We start from the raw sequence: 11,235 nt of genomic DNA on the forward strand, positions 1-11,235 counted from the left end.
TCCCTGGGTCAGAGAATGATACCAAAACCACAGTGTTGACAGCTTTTTCAAGGAAAAAAATCCAAAGCTTGGGGCAGGTTCAGTGTCACTCCTCTTTAGCAGGCTGACAAGCCCCAAGCAGGCAGGTTTAAAATGCAGTGTGTGATTTGAGGCTACGGCCAAAATTGAGAATCTGGATTTTACAAGCCTCACTGCACATCACAGGACAGCCTTGACATGAACAAATACATGTCAAGGTATTGCATGTAACAGCCAGTCCCCCTTGCTTGAAAACACGACCTGATTTGTTAGGTTTACAGCCTTTTTGAAATATTTATTGCAAGCATAAGAGTATGTTGTAAAATGCAGTACAGATATTTTTCTTTGTAAACCTTATGTTTAGGAACTGGAACGTTGAGAAGCAGCTTTTTGTGTGTGTGTTGTAAAAGAATGATCTGGTAACTACAGGAATCTGAGGCAAAACACATTTAGCTGCAACTTCCTTGTAATGAATTTGCCAATGTAAACAACCATGTTCCATAAGGCTCTTCCTGTAAACAGCTTCAGAAAACACCCTGAAATGTAAGATATGTGCTTGCCTGATAGATGATTTAGTCTGGAAATTCCAGTCCTAAAGTACAGTGTCCATTTAACATCTGATTTAGCTGTAATTTCTCACCCACTGTTTTATCAAAGTATGTCCCTTGAAAGAGAGACTTTTGTTCTTGAATATTTAAATATTTTGATGTTTACTGAAGTTCTTTGTGAGATCTTCTGTTGTTATGGTTGGTTTGGGGATTTTTTTAAAATCTGAATTGGGGAATTTCCTGGTTGTGACTAATACTACAAAACTCAATGGCAATCACTTCATGTCAAAAAATGTTTTTTTCCCTTGCTTATGTTTTTAAAAACAAAAAATCTGAGTCAGAAATGTGGAACATAATTGATATAGCAGTCTGGGTTATTTTGTACTTACTGTTTTACCCTACTCTTTTCAAGTTCAGGTCTAAGCCAAGGATCTTGTTCTAGTGGGTAACAGGCATCTCCAAAAGAAACTGAGGGAATATTTTAATAAACAAGATACAGATAAAAGGACCTGATAAAGTCATGGGCAAATCTTAGAGTGGTATCCATGCTGGCTACAGATAAGATTTGCAGCACAGTGTGTGACTACAGATATACCTGCAGAATAGGGAGAAAGGCCAGAACTGACCTTTGGAAGAGGAATTGTGATAAACCTGTGAGCTTGTGCTGCAGAGGAGGGAGATGAAACAGACTTTGACACTCAGACTGATCTTAACCTGGGAAATCCTGCATGGTTTGGGTGCCTATAACCTGTATCACAGCAGCAATGCATGTTATTGTTACCTGGTTAGGGAGGATTTCCTGTTGCCAGAGAACAATCACGAAATAGCATATGGCCTTGGGGACAAGGATCCCTTCCTTTCCAGCTCTCAGGCTGACTCCTGTCATCATCTCAGGCACGTCAGATAATCCTGTGACTTCTGTTTCTTTGCTTGGAAATGCCATTAACTCAAAAGGTACCACACCTACTTGTGATGTTGTGCTCCACAGTCAATAATTGTTAGAATCTCTGACTCTCCTGGCAGTGAATGTAATGCTCCCATAAGCATCATTTAGTGCTTCATCTTCCACAATGGGCATCTTTGGCTGACTTCTGACACTATTTCGTGAAGAGGTGTGAACTCCTCCTCCCTTTGCAAGTGAGCATTTGGGTACACAGGGAGGGGGTGCATTGCCCGGGGAGCTGGACTGCAATACCTATATCAGTATTTGTAGACTAGAAATTTTAGTCCTAGCAGTTATAAAACATAGAATCAGCTTAGGACCACGAAGCCTTACTTAGAAATGCTTTTGGGAGTACCTTAAACCAGTAATGGCTACAGCCTTGTACACAGATACATAAATTTCTTCAAAGAATGTAAATATTCCTAGCTGAACCTACATTGATTCTTACCCTAGTTTTGTTTTTTTAATAGAGAAATGCTTGTTATTTGTAAAATTAAGAAAATATCTTTAAAATTATATTTTCTTTTTTTTTTTTTTATCTTCATGTTTTGAAATATATCCTAGTATCTGTTAAAAGGCTCTTGGTATGAAGTTTCATTGTTTAACAGCCAGTCTGAGATCCCTTGGGCTGTCTGTACCCTGATCCTTGTGTAAGAGCTCTCTGTGTACATGCAAACAGCAGCAGGCCTGCAGTGCCCAGGAGCCCAGCAAGAGGTGCCAGCAGCACTTGTGCAACCCAGATGTGCTCCCCAGGATCTGAGCAGAATGAAAGCAGAATGAAATGCCCTTTTAGAATAGCCAGCAGATCAAGAGACAAGATTCTATCCCTCTACTCTGCTCTTGTGAGATCTCACCTGCCATGATCAGCTTTACCTCGAGGCAAGGTAAATAATGACTGATAAGCAGCAACTGTCCAAGAACACCAGGTAATTGATTAAATTCCTGAAGAAAGCAGCTGTGCAGGAGGAGTATTGCAGACCAGCTGAGGAGGATGTTCCTTGTTCCTGCAAAGCACTTTCGAGAGTGCCAGCTTTTCTCCCCTTGGCTGTGTCAGTGTTGGCTTTCTGCTAGAAGTGAGACTTCTTGAAGTATCTTTATTGTGACCATCTGGAGGGTTCTTTGCCCCTGCGGTGAACCAACTTAATTTCCTTTTGATCTATTCATTAATTGTTCTTAGCCATAAGAACTCTTCAGTGCTCTGATAGCTTTATCCAAGCCACCAGAGTTCATGTAGCTCCTGCTCTCAGTTGCAGAGAGGGTATTGGTCAGAGGGAGCTCTCCTGTTGTGGGACTGCTGCTTTCCCATGAAGAAAATCACTCCCACCATCCCAAGTGCCGTCACCTCAAGTCCCAAGAGGTAGATGACCTTGTGGGTGAAATAAACAGGGCAGGAGATTTTTTTTCCTTTTAATGCCTTTATTAAAGCGATCAGGTCACAGTGGGGTTTTGGCAGATCTGGGGAGTTCAGCCGCCGACTCCCAGCAATGACTCAAAAGAGGAGGATTTGCGGCTATGTCCCCTAGACGCCAAAGCCGGGAGTCCGATACTCACAAAGGCAGTGGGGGCATACCCAAGCTTCACAGTGTAGCTTATCAGTCTAGGGGGTCCTGGGTCCGACTGGCATCATTGTAGTTGGGGCGAGGACTGACCGAGGTTTTCAAGCATCTCTGTCGGCTTCGGACTTCGGCCCTGCTGTCTAGACACCACCCTGACTTCTCAATTCTGCTTTGGCTCGTCTTTTTTGGGGTATTTTCCAGGATTTGGTGAAGGTCCCGTCCCAGTGCAGTTCGGGGTTTGAGATAAATTTGCATGTCTCCTGAGATGCAAATATCTCCCTCTCCCCACCGTCCGAGGGGAGGTTGTCATCCTCCTGGCAACAGGCTAGGGTGGTTCTGAAAAACAAGAGTTCTCCACAATAGAGAGTTAAACCGCGGTACTTAAGGATACTCAAGGGGTGATTCTAACATTTCACTAACAAAGAACTCTTGGCCAGCGATCAATTCCTAGCTCAACTGAAAACTCCTCTGCAGCCCCTTCTCTTAAAAAAAACGGTAACTTTTTTGTTCATAACATGGGAGCCGGGTCTGCCATACCTACAAGGACTCCTAGAATCGTTCAGGTGGGAAAAGGCCTCTACAATCATCCAGTCCAACCATTTCCCCAGCACTGCCAAGCCCACCACTAAGCCCCGTCCCCAAGTGCCACATCTACACGTCTGTTAAAGCCCTCTGGTCCCTCCGGTGCCCGGCCGAAGTGCTTCTTCACCTGCCCTGCCGCAGCTCAGGGGACAATTGCGGCCTGGGGAAGAGACAAACCCGCAGTGTGAGAGGCGGGCAGGGGGAGCCGCTCCGCTCGCAGCCCCGGCGTGTCCCTGGCTGCAGGCCGGTCCTCCCGGGCTCCCCCGCCCCTGTTCCCCCAGACCTTTCCCCGAGGGCGGCCGGCAGCCGGGGCCGCCCCTCCTTCGCCAGGAAAGGGAAAGCGAAAGCGGTGAGCGGTGTCGCTCGGAGCGGGGCCGCGGCCGGAGTGGGGCTGGGGGCGCGGACGGCCCCGGCAGGTGAGCCGAGCGGGCCCGGCGGGTCTGGCAGCGAGCAAAGAGGGGGCGGCTGCGGCCAGTCCCTGCCCTGCCCCTCGGCGCTCCCTTCTCCTCATCCTCCTCCTCCTCCGGCCGCGGGCGGGTGCGAGCTGGGAGCGGTACCGCCCGCTCGGGGAGTGCCCGCACCGCTCCGGCCGCTGCCGGGTCCCGCCGGCTCCTGTACCCCAGGGCTGCGTCCTGTGAGCTCCCGGTGGAGCCTCTGGAAGTCTGACCTTCGCGTTTATTTATCTCTCGAAAGTAGTAAGATACTGGCATAGATGTCTAGAGAAGCTCTGGGTGCCTGTTCAAGGCCAGGTTGGATGGGGCTTGGAGCAGCTTGGTCTGGTTCCTGCCCATGGCTGGCTGTGGACTGAACGAGCTTTAGGGTCCTGATAACCCGCACCACTCTGTGGTTCTGTGATTCTCTTCGAGGGGTTTCTTTGGTGCAAGTGTTTCCCAAAGTGTTGGGGAGCAGCTGCCCAGCTGATGGTTCAGTTTATCCCACAGGAAGGTCCTATCTTCAGGTTTTCAGTTGCTTACAATTCTGCCAGCTTTAGTTGTTTGAGTTGAAAGTGTTGTGACCTGGGTGACTGCCTCAACTTGGCTTTCCTTTCTGTGTTCGTTTATTTTCTTCCATCCAAGACGGAAGCAAGGACTGACCCTTGGCTCTCAGATGGCCGTAGCTCTGGTGACCTTTCCTTGGAGCAGCACTGCCTGCCCAACCTCCTTCTTAACTCCAGCAAGGAATTTATTTATATCTGGGAAGAGGGAACAGATTTTGTAAAGATTACTTGCCCAAGTATAAGCTGATTTGCACAAATTAAAATAACTATAAATTTAATTTCTTTCTGTCCTATCTCAAGTTGGGTATTGATTGTAGCTCTGGTACAGATTGCTGCTGGTGGAGCCAGAGTGTGAAGAAAAGGTCAGGAACCTGAAGGGGGTGAGGCATTAATGTGGATTTAGCAGACACTGCTGGGATAAGAGGCTAATGTTGAGGTTGGACTAAAACTACGCTGTAACTTGCTGAGGATGGAGACCAGTGAGGACAGGCTGCTTTACCCTTGCCTTGGCAGATGAAATTCAGTTTGTTCCTCTAGCAACAGCTGTGATTAATACATAAATGCAAAAGCCAATAACTGTCTTGCCATTTATAACAAGAGGAAACCTGGAGGGAGGGTTATTTCTAGAAGAGATGCAGAAGAGGGGTTTGCAGGAGAGCAGAAGTGTGCTGGGTCTGATAGAGAAACTGCAGGTGGATTTGATTGAAGAAAGAGGCAAAGGAGATGTGAGGTGTGCAGTTAAGCTGCTGCTAAAAGTGCTCCATTACTTCAGAGGAATTTGAGTCAGTCCGCTTTGCCTTATAGAGCCTTTGCTTTTATTTTAGTAAAATATGTCTACAACTGCGCAAGTAAACCTCTCCCAGCTGAAACCGCGTCCTTGGAGAAAAGGGAACGCCTTGTGTGACTTTATTGACTTTCTTGGTTGTGGTGAAGAGCCTCAGGGCAGCCTCTCCTCTCTCTTTACCTCTGGCAGCTGATGGGAGCTACGCTCTTGGAGAGAAGGTGGTTTCATGGGTGAGATGTTTTTGTTTTAAGTGAGCCCTACTTAAGGAGATTTATACACTAGTTATACAACTTAAATGGTTCTGATCTCCCATACAATTAACACAGTGATTACACTGAATAAAGCCCACTTAACTGGCTTTCCCTTACAAAAACCTTATTTTCCATTAGCAAATTAGTATGACTGAAGGGCTGCAAAACCAGTTTTCTCTGAGTGTACAGGGAAGGGATTGTCTTGAATACCATAGCACTGTGTTGAGTGGGTCAGAGGAGGCTGCTGACCCCTGGACAGGGCTCAGGCTCCACAGATGAAACAGCTTTTGCACCATCTGTGGAAGACACAGAGCGAGATTTGGAGGTGACAAACTTTAAACCTCTGCCTTCTTTTTCTCTGGGTTTCCCATAAGAGTTGTTGAAAGGCATTTGTTATATTCAGGCCACCTAAAGCATTTACCTGGTGACCTCTCTGTCCTGCAAACTTAAAAAATGTCCTTCCTGGGGACAAATGAAAGACTGCTCCTTCCCGGGAAATGTGGGCTGTGAGCCTCAGAAATCAAAGATGCAAAGATGCACAGGTGCTGGGCACATCCTGCCCCAGTCCTGCAGAGCCGTGATGCTGAGGGACAGGCTGCATGGTCCTGCCAGCACCGGCAGCCTGGGCAGCCTGCTAATTACCTGCTTGTCATTGGAGGCAGTGACACCTGCTGATGGGAGGAACTGAACTGGCCTTTCTGGAAGCATGACATTGATTTTAACATGGTGTCAATGTGCCTTTAGTTTATTCGACTGTCACTATCCGTGCCTGTCTGGCAAGGCTTTTCACAAGCCCGTGAAAAGCTGCAGGAATGTTTGTCCTCCGGAGCCCAAATCCAGCTGCCATCCTTTCTTTGTTGAGGGGTGATATAATACTGTCATGGCATGAGGGTAATGATGATGGAAGTTACTGGAGCTGATAAAGCTGAACTGGTTCTATGCCCCTGTAAGAGAACTGCAAGCCCCAGGGGAAAAAACAGCAGGCAGACATTATAATTCCAAACGAGTTGTCTGCATGGGGCAATGCTCCTTAACTGGGACTGTTGCCACCTCTGCCAGCAGTGCCAGTGGAGGATGGACCAGTTCCCCCCAGCCCTGTTTGCATCTCAGGCAATGCCGTGGCTGCTGCTCCCTCGAGGGAGTTTAACTGAGCAGTGGAGAAACCAGCCGTTTGTTTGTCCTGAGATAATGGAGATAATGCAGTGGACAAAGGATAAGATACAGAAACTGATTGTATTATGTGCTCAACCCTTGGAGTTCAGCCTCTGGGAGAAGCCAGAATGGGTGCAGAGGAGGAGCCTGCTCAGGGACAGCCCTGCTCGATTTCTCTTCACTACCATACACCAGTTTTCTCATCCTGATATTCTTCCCTCCCTTAGAGGAAAGAAAAGGCACAGCCAAAAGCCTTCTTGAGGAGGTCAGTAAGCATGGCAGCAGCCATTCCATTCTGAAAGCTACTTTTGTGAAACAACAAACAGCATTGCATAAAATAGCTGACGCTTCCCATGCAGCTGTTGCATCATCTTTCTCTGGGCAATAAAGTTGTAGTTTGGGACAGCCTGGTGATAACAAGCATCAGTATGGGAGGTCCCTTGGCACATGAAGGAGCTCTGGAGGAGCTGGCTCCAACAGAGCTTTAATTTATACCAAATACTCAGTGCAAATAAAAGCATCTCATGCTGGCAGCGTCTCTCAAGGCAGTGCCTGTCCCCCTGAGCTGGGTACTGGTGAGGTCACACCCCAAACCCTGGGTTCAATTTTGGGTCCCTTGTGACAAGAGGGGCTCAAGTGTGTCCAGAGAAGGGCAGCAGAGCTGGAGAAGGGTCTGGAGCACAAGTCTGATGAGGAGCAGCTGAGGGAGCTGGGGACACCCCGCTTGGACAAAAGGAGGCTCAGGGGGAGCCTTCTCACTCTCCACCACTCCCTGGCAGGATCAGGAGCCACGTGGGGATCGGTCTCCGCTCGCAGATAATGTGATAGAACAAGAGGAAGGAGCCTCACACATGGGGGGGAGGTTTGGGTTGGATATGAGGAAGAATGTCTTCCCAGGCAGGGCTGTCAGGCCCCTGCCCACGTCCCTGATACACATCCCTCCCTCCTGCACACACAGCACACGGAGCAGCCTGTTCACAGTCTGGGGCCAGAGCTGCTGCTTTCAGGCACTGACACCCCAGGTGAGTGTCACAGCTGGGAAATGACTTTGATTTTTGCACATGGGTTTGAGAGGTGAGCCATCCCTTCTCTCTTTGAACTACCCTCTTTCCTGGTTGGGTAGCCTAAAGGAGATGGAGAGGAGTCCTGGTTTCACCCTGGTGGGGAGGAGCTTTGCTGCTGCTTCACAGCTCTCCCTGTGGCTTCCTCTGCAGGAAGCACTCAAGATGACCCACAAAGTTTCCGACTTTCCTCCTTTCTTTTAAGAGAAAAACATTTCCTAAGTGCTTTTCCTCCTGTTCAGCAAATGACTTAAATTGTTGATTCTTAGCCCATTTTAAATGAGCTTTTGAATTCTGCCCTGGATATAGCATTCGGTGCCTGCTCCAGCAAAACCAGGCTTGTGACCTTGATTGCAGGAATTGCGTTGTTAGCTCAGTTGGTTTGTTGTTTGAGGAGAATGGAGGTTGCTGTTTCCCAGCATAAACAGAACTGAGAGAGTTTAAGGGAAAAAAGGTACATCTATTTGTTGAAGTACATCTTCCTCTGTAATTTATTTGTCTGTTTTCCTTTGTTTACAACTAAGAACTTACTTGGAGAAAGGGACAAAAAAGACTATGTGAGTGTTCAGTGATAGGCTATTTCTCCTTTCAAACCTGCTTGATAATGTCTGTTCTTTTGCCTTGGAAACATCATGGGAAAAAGAAAAAAAAATCCCAGGTGACTAACACTGTTTTTTAGGCAAGTAATATGGATGGAGTATAGATAAGCTTTTTAAAAGGGAGTTGAGTCTGTAACTGTTGCTCACTCTACACTGTGGGCTGTAGAAGTCCTGGTCCTGGGTCTCCCTGTCAAGGCAGAGGTACCCTGTCCCCTTCTCCCAGTGCCTTCTTCCATGAGAGGGCATTTGGGCTGGACTGGAGCATCCAGCTCTTCATCCAGCTCTCTGTCTCTTCACTGGAAACATGGAGCCAGGCTTGCTAGACCACCATGTAAAGTCACTCAGACTCAAGGCTGGAAGACTTGGCAGACCTTGCAGCTGTGTTTCTGACCCTGGGCATGTCTGGGATGAGTTCTGCCTTCCCAGTGTGCTGTACTGGCCCCACCACTGGAGCCAGACTGGTGCTCCTGGTGCAGGATGGGTGCTGGTGTCAGCTGTGCTGGGCTGGGCACTCTGGGGCTATTTTGAGCCCAGTGAAGATGAGCCGAAGAGCATGACGGTATTATGGCCTCAGGCAGGAAGGATTGTAGCTTTCAAGTGAGTTTTTTGTTTCTTAGGGCTTGTAATGTTGACATATCTGATTTGGACCTATTTGCAGAAGTGTCAGTTTTCCTCCTGGCACTGGTGTTTCTGAGGACAGATTGCATGGCAGTGCAGACACAGCCCTGAGGACCCGGGTCTGTGTTAGCAGAAGCTTTCCTTTGTTAGTGATGTGTTCTTGGAGGACACACCCTGCTAAGGAAAGAAAAAACAAAGTTTAAAAAAATAGGGGCAGTATTCTGTGTTGCTTTTAGTGCTGGTTTGAAGCTGATCAGCAAATGTAAATTTGGAGAGTGTCTTCTGACAAGGGCCCGGAGTGATAGGACAAGGGGGGAAAGGGCTTCAAACTGGGAGAGGGCAGGGTTATATTGGATTTTGGGAAGAAATTCTTCCTTGAAAGGGTAGTGAGGCACTGGCACAGGTTGCTCAGAAAAGCTTGGAAGTTCTCAAGGCCTGGCTGGATGGGGCTTGGAGCAGCCTGGTCTGGAGGAAGGTGTCCCTGCCCGTGGAGGCAGAGCTGGAACAAGATGAGCTTTAGGATCCCTTCCAACCCAAACCATTCTGTGTTTATGCCACTGTGATGATGATAAAAGCACAGAGAGCTGGCAGGAGGCAGGCAGGGTGATAAAGCTGGGTTACTGGGTCACTGCTGCTGTGTCATTCCTGCTCCCCTGATCTGGTTGTTACAGCTGCTGCATCGTGAAGTACGTCATCAAGTCCTGTAAAGTTCCGGTGTAACTTGGAAAGCCTGGCAATAAGGGAAGGAGAAATAACTCAGTGCATGCAGGTGCTGGAGATATTTGTGTGTGCCAGTACCACAGCAGGCCAGCAAAACCCCCAAAGCTGTGCTGTGGAAGCCTGACCACAGAGGCTGTACTAAGCAAGAAAGAGACACCCTGGGAATAAACCAACCCAAGCATCAGGATCAGGGTTACTGTGTTTAGGAGTGTCCATGATCACTTTAAATCTGCCAGGGTGGGGAGCCATGTCAAGGGTCACTGTGCTATAAATAGAGAATTATGGTGTGTGAACCATGAGTCATCAGAATATGAAATATTGCTTCCTGTAGATCAGGGTGAGGTAGCAGAGATGTGCAGAGCTGAGGGGTGAACAGGATGGGGAGGTGGATGGGGGCACTGTTTTGGTGTGGTCTGGGTAAAGAAAAAAGTCAGCCCAAGAGGTACAAATGCATACCCCTGTGCCAGAAAATGGCAAAGCTGAAGTGTTTTACTGCTCACAGAAGGCTGCAGCAGTGTTTAACTCACTGAAAATTAAAAATATCACCAAGGGAGTTCTCCTGAAATGAAAATAATAACTGTTTACAAGTAAACAGTTTTATCAAATACTCAGGTTTTTGCTAAAAATCCCCCAGATTGGCAGGAAAGTTTTGGCTTTTCCTTGTGCTTACTCAGGGAAGTGGGCAGACTGCTTCATAGCTGATTAGTTGCAGCCTAAAAGAAATCATAATTATGGCTTCTGGACTGCATACAAAAAAAACTACTCTGATATCCAGGTATTATAAAATAAATTCATGAAAATTTAAACCATATTGCTAAATGAATTCTGTTCTTAAAGCATGATAAGTTGCTAATGGTGATGTTTTTGATTTAATGATGATGATTTAACAAACCTGGCTGGCACTTTGGGCTTGCAGCTGTTTTACAGCCAATATTTCCTACAGTTATTTATATAATTAAGCTTTCATTTAGTCTCAGTAGTTTAAACCTGTGATAACCATTCCAATTGCCCTGTGGAGCATCTTTTTGTGTCCCAGACTCCAGTGACAGGAAGAAATGATCCAAAGAACTGACCTTGCCTTCAGGCCACAAACAGGTATCCAGCAGAGCCCAGGAACTGCCTTCCTCTGGGGGAGTGCCTGAATCCATGCCCTTTTAGCTCTGGAGGGGCTAAGTTTGCTGTACAGAGAGTTTTTCATGAGCTCTTAGTAAATACGTTGGATCCACCCTGCTCCACCCACCTGGAACCAGTGCTGGTCATAAGAACTGCTGCAAGTGGCCCAGGCAGATAGGAATGATGCCAAGGCTAAATGCCTTCTGGCTGACCCAGGAAGAGTAAAAATGTTGAGTTCAGGATAGAGGGAAAAATCTTATAACAAAAGACGTTCCTAAAGCAGCCATTTCTCC

At 47.3% G+C, this 11,235-nt stretch overlaps 1 protein-coding gene and 1 long non-coding RNA gene across 4 annotated transcripts in view; one reads left to right on the forward strand and one right to left on the reverse strand.

The window, feature by feature from the left end:
- Positions 1–2,904: 2,904 nt before the first annotated feature.
- Positions 2,905–4,766, reverse strand: LOC132334105 (bcl-2-binding component 3, isoforms 3/4-like). Of its 3 annotated transcripts, XM_059859856.1 has the most exons (3): positions 3,931–4,766; positions 3,775–3,807; positions 2,905–3,401 (listed from the first exon to the last, which is right to left on the reverse strand). In XM_059859856.1, exons 1-3 carry the CDS (start codon positions 4,355–4,357, stop codon positions 3,391–3,393), a joined length of 471 nt encoding a protein of 156 aa, XP_059715839.1. In that variant the 5' UTR covers positions 4,358–4,766; the 3' UTR covers positions 2,905–3,390. The 3 variants fall into 3 exon arrangements, with proteins under 3 accessions (XP_059715839.1, XP_059715838.1, XP_059715837.1); XM_059859855.1 differs by having other exon boundaries at positions 2,905–3,807; XM_059859854.1 differs by having other exon boundaries at positions 3,775–4,766.
- The window catches only part of LOC132334106 (uncharacterized), a 35,907-nt gene continuing 28,646 nt past the window's right edge, over positions 3,975–11,235 (forward strand). Inside the window, exon 1 of the long non-coding RNA XR_009488340.1 lies at positions 3,975–4,063. This is a non-coding gene — a long non-coding RNA (uncharacterized LOC132334106). The remainder of the gene's footprint in view (positions 4,064–11,235) is intronic.

Source organism: Haemorhous mexicanus, chromosome 15 (assembly GCF_027477595.1).
Source record: "Haemorhous mexicanus isolate bHaeMex1 chromosome 15, bHaeMex1.pri, whole genome shotgun sequence".
Lineage (NCBI taxonomy): Eukaryota > Metazoa > Chordata > Aves > Passeriformes > Fringillidae > Haemorhous > Haemorhous mexicanus.

Excerpts from the sequence above, each read along its gene's own strand:
- LOC132334105 (XM_059859854.1), bottom strand. The coding sequence starts at position 4,357 with ATGCCAGTATCTTACTACTTTCGAGAGATAAATAAACGCGAAGGTCAG.